The sequence below is a fragment of the Poecilia latipinna genome, unplaced genomic scaffold, assembly GCF_001443285.1.
Source record: "Poecilia latipinna isolate Pla-1442-1.1 unplaced genomic scaffold, P_latipinna-1.0 Scaffold1562, whole genome shotgun sequence".
NCBI classification, from domain to species: domain Eukaryota; kingdom Metazoa; phylum Chordata; class Actinopteri; order Cyprinodontiformes; family Poeciliidae; genus Poecilia; species Poecilia latipinna.
This window is the reverse complement of record NW_015114178.1, coordinates 90-5,005: the sequence shown is the minus strand read 5'-3', so window position 1 is coordinate 5,005 and position 4,916 is coordinate 90. Positions and strand designations below refer to the sequence as shown.

At 41.8% G+C, this 4,916-nt stretch overlaps 1 protein-coding gene across 1 annotated transcript; it reads left to right on the top strand.

Annotated features, from left to right (window-relative positions):
- Positions 1–156: 156 nt before the first annotated feature.
- On the top strand, positions 157–4,640 carry LOC106963639 (calfacilitin). Its single transcript, XM_015058664.1, has 3 exons — positions 157–971; positions 2,073–2,155; positions 4,395–4,640. Exons 1-3 carry the CDS (start codon positions 766–768, stop codon positions 4,508–4,510), a joined length of 405 nt encoding a protein of 134 aa, XP_014914150.1. The 5' UTR covers positions 157–765; the 3' UTR covers positions 4,511–4,640.
- The last annotated feature ends 276 nt before the right edge of the window (positions 4,641–4,916 follow it).

Below are 4,916 nucleotides of genomic sequence, written 5' to 3'. Positions count from 1 at the left end.
AATGCCACAACTATAAAATTGTGTCGTTTTTTGTTTGCTTGTTTGTGTTTTGACATTAGCAGAACACAAGGATTTGCGCGCATTTGTAATGGTCATTGGGTTTTCTGATGAGAAAACCCAATGACCTTGTAAGCGCGTCACGTGCGGCCCATGATCACCGCATATCATTCTTTCTGAACGATTTCCACTGATGCCATTTCTTTCCTTTTGTTATTATTATTATTTTTGACGAGCATATTTCTGAACCACATTCCAGCAGCAGCAGCTTTGGTTTTTGGGAGTTTATTCCTTGCGTAACATAATCTTGGTGTGTCTGCCCCTCCTTGTTCCTGCGAGCCGAGGGAGCAGCCGCGACACCACCCACCCCCATCGCCTTCCTCCCTCCTCCTTTTCTTCCTTCATTCTGCACGGACAGCCGAGCTGAGCGCGGCTCGCCTCGTCATGTTTACGAAGCGCGGCGTGGAGAAAACCACCGCCGTCCCACTGGAATGATCCGACACGGAATCCCCCCTCCCTCCCTCGCCTTCATCCCCTGCCGGATCCGGACTTGGACCTGTGCGTAAAAACGCGAGACGGCATCAGTCAGATATCCGCCGTGCGGTGATTTGAGCGGAGGATCGTCTCCTCTTCTTTTTCTCCTGCACCACGCGCCCCATTACATAGGGAGGGAATCCATCTAATTTTGAAAAAATAAACAAAACAAACAACAACAAAAGAAAACAGCTCCTGTTGGAATTCTAGAGGAGCAGGGACGTAAAGAAGAGCATGGAGGCCCTGCTGTCTGTGCTGAAGGGCCACCCTGGCCCAGCGGTGCTGGTCTGCTCTCTGCTGTTCAGGGTGGCCCACCAGCTGCTGCAGAGGCTGCCCGTCCCCACTGTGGTCCGGCAGGACGCCTTCCGCTCCTGGAAGTGGAAGAACCTGTCCGTGTCCATGGTGCACTCGGTGCTGACCGGGACCTGGGCTCTGACCTGGTGAGTGACAGCTCTATCCATTCACTCGCCCGCTGCTCCACACTGAGGTGGCATTGTCTTGTTCCCGGTTCACATGATGTACAGTGTGTGGGTGTGTGTGTGTGTGTGTGTGTGTGTGTGTGTGTGTAGCAGTGACAGTCTGTGGCAATCAGGAGAACAAGAAGAAGGGCATGCTTGGACTGGGACAATGACATTCTTAGGTGGGGAGGGACACGCGGAGCTGCTTCTGTTGTTGGTGCTGTTGGTGTTTTCACTTCTGAGCTCCAGACAGAATAAGAAAAGACAAAAAAAAATCAACTGGAAAAACCTGATTTCCTATTGGGAAAGCATCAAAAGAGGGGCGGGGAATCAACACACATGACTCATTTCCCCACATTAAGAGTAACGTAATTACTTCTTTAATTTCTGAATCAGAAATGTGAAGGAATGACTCAATAACGCATGGCACGGTTTCGAGCCAAGCTTTCACTGTGGCGTTTTTACACACACACACAAAACGTTGAGCTATTAAAGGGGCGGTATCATGTAAAATTGACTTTTTTTTGAGCTTTTATGTTGTGTTATAATGTTATTCCCTCGTCAAAAATGGACCTGGAGGGTTGCCTTGATTCTTTCATGCATGTTTGAGAAATCCTTTAATTTCCATGGCAACCAGTTAGCTGTGCAAAACACCTGGTTGGACCTAGCTTTGCCTCTTTGGAGGACTTAAGCTTCCCAGATTCCAATCCATAGAGAACCTTTCTCCTACGACTTACACCAATCAGCTCCTTCAGATTAGCCAGCAGTAAATAGCAAACATTTATTGGACTGTGCATCTGCCAAGCTCATTATAAGAGCTACTTCTCACTGCAATGCTGGCTAAAGGGTTAACAGAGGAACGATGTTGTGAAGTGAAAATACCTCTGGTGAATACAGCTCAGAGTACCTTTAAAACATCCCCTGAAAGCATTGTTGTCTGTTGTTGGGGAGAAGAAGGTTTTTAAAAGGCTTTACTTACCGACGCCTCTGCTTAGTCAGGGCTTTCTGTCCTAAAATGAGCCGCTGTCTGTCTGACTCAGGTCCAGAGTCGTTAATCCGTCCTGTGTGTGTGTCTCTCTGCAGCGCGGTGATCTGGCCCGAGACGCTCAGCAACATCCACAAATTTCACAACACTCTGTCCTACCTGCTTATCTGCGTCTCCACAGGTCAGTAAATGTACCTCTGTCTGTTTTATGTGCCAAAACGAGATCCATGTCGCTTATAGTTTTTCTTTTTTTTTCACATTTTGTCACGTTACAAACATAAACAATGTAATTAATTAGTTTGATTTTTGGTTAGAGCAACATAAGTAACAAAAAGAAAACGTTGTTCTTTTAATTGTCGTTTTGAATGTGAAAATATGACAAAAATAGAAAAAAAACATGACGAGAAACTAACATTCTTCTTTTTAAATTTAAAATCTGAATTTACTGGAGAAGCCATGACTCGTTTTCAAATATATTCCAACACAAGCACCTAATTATAACGCCTGATTAGATGTTGGTTTGGTTACGTTATTATTACCTATCTTTTAGAAAATGTAAAGCTGATGACTGTAGTTCTCCTTTTGCAGTGGAAATTTGCAGGCCACTTATCAGATTTTTATGTTCCAAAGCCTTTTATCATTTTCCTTCCTTTTCCTCACAATTATGTACATAAAACCGCAACACAATACTGAACGTTTGTTGTTGTGCCCACATTAAGAGTCAGCAGTAACGTAAATACTTACTGCTGACTCACTTACTGTGATGTGTTAAAATACGAAGGGAAGTCTATATTTGAGAAGGTGACACAACCAAAAAAAAAAAAGGTTTTGTCTTAAAATCAGCCAAGTTATTTGATCTGTACGTGAGAATATTAAAATGTTATTGCACCCATCGCAGTGTGTGGGAGGGGTTCAACTGCATTTGCCTCCTATTACAAAAGAAACCTGTAATTATCTCACTTTCTGTTGTTTGAAGCAGTCGGCAGCTCCTCCTTTAATCCTAACAGACGAACGCTAGGGCTACCAAAAACAACCGTCTCAAGTCTTGGTGGTCTGTTCGAGTCTCTCTGTTGTGTGTGTGGTTTGGTTTTTGTGTCTCTAGGAGAACACAAGTCTGGTGAGAGCTTCCATCCCCCCTAACAACTGCAAACAGTTCCTCAGAGCCCAAATACAAATGAAATGAGAGGTTAGGAGCATTAACAGAGCAGCTGTTTGTGTGTCATGCTCACCTCAGAGTGGCGCTCGTAAAAATAAATAAATGAAAAAAATCCCAGGCAGTGGAAATATTTCAGCTGAATCAGGCTGTCACAGTTTAATAATCAAATGAGAAACGTTTAGTTTGCATGTCTGGAATATGATGACTGGAGACTTTTCGCTTTCCTGTCAAAGGAGTTTAATAGTCACACAAAAAAGAGAAACGTTATCTAATTGTATTTAAAAAAAAAAAACAATAACTCCAATGCTGCAAACTATGGAGTGGTATTAGGTCCAAAATTAAGACTGCTGTGCACCAAGCAGTGGCTACTTCCTTTTCACAGGAGGCTATAATTATTATGAAGTGACAGCTGCTAATGTGATTAATGAGAGGCCAGTGCTCGTAAAAATGAGAAAGAGAGTACACCTTGTGTTAGCATTGTACTGGCATGTGAGTAGCATGGTCACCCACTGGATAGCAGCTACTCTGCTGTCCAGCAGGCTAGTGTTAGCATTGGAGAGGCTAACGACTAGCATACCTGGTTTAGGCTCACACTTCATCAAGAAATATAGTGGACATAAAATATCCATAGGCAACATATAGGTATTGAAACGTGTTCTTTTGATACATTACATCACATACAATTCAATATCACATCAAGCATGAACACAGCACTGTACAATACAGAGCTGAAGTTGGCTTCCGAACGTCCAGGACAGGAGACGTCACCAGGACCGATCAGCCAATCAGAAATAGATTTGGAAACATGTGGCCTCGTCTCATTACTCATCTAATCAGAAAAATTTAATCTATGACTATTTTCTACCAAACTGTTTAATTTCAGACAGAAAGCAAGAATGAAATGTTAAAAAAGATGCCATTGTTGGTGAAAAAAAAAATCTTCATGGCCAAAGCAGTTTCTCGCTTTCAAGGAAGAGAGACTAATTTCAGAGAATAACACTGTATTACCAAATTCATAATTTCTTGAAGCTAGTAAAAATCAATTATTCATGTGGAATCTATGAATCCCAATGCATTTTAAAAGGTGTTGTCGAACATAGTTAAATGTGTGTGTAAGGTCAGTTCTGTTGTGTTGGTGTGTAACTACACTTTCATTTTGAAGCTGTATCTGTTTGTTAATTTAGTTTTTTATTTTTATTTTTATGGATAGTCCATGTCTTTACCTCACATCACATTAATACCAAACTACTTTTTTTTTCCCCAGGTTACTTTGTGCATGATGCAGGCGATATCATTCTGACGGGACACGGCAGAGGATCATGGGAGTTTTTACTCCATCACGCGATGGTAAGATGTTTGTGCTCATGCTTTTGTTTTTAACTCGATAAAGCTGCCGTTTCTGGTTCAGACAGCACATCTGAGTCACAAGACAAAAGAGAGATAACATCAAGCTCTGCAATGTGTTGGGCAGGTTCCAAGGACGTGGAATAAAAAGGAGAGTTGAAATTAACCTGATGGTTTCGTTTTACCTCTTTTTTTTTTACCAAACAACGTGTAGATGACTAAAGAAAACAGGATTTCCATTGATGCAGAAACATTGCTGGACTTTTGTCCCACTTAATGTTTTTTTTTTTGCTTTAAATGTTAATGAATTCTAGTAGAATTTCTACTCAGGATGTGTCTATTAAATCTAACACATTCAGCTTTTACTGCAATAGCAGAATCTCACACCAAAAAAATAAAAAATTCAACTTTTAAACAGATTGTGGTGCTCTAAAATGGGGCT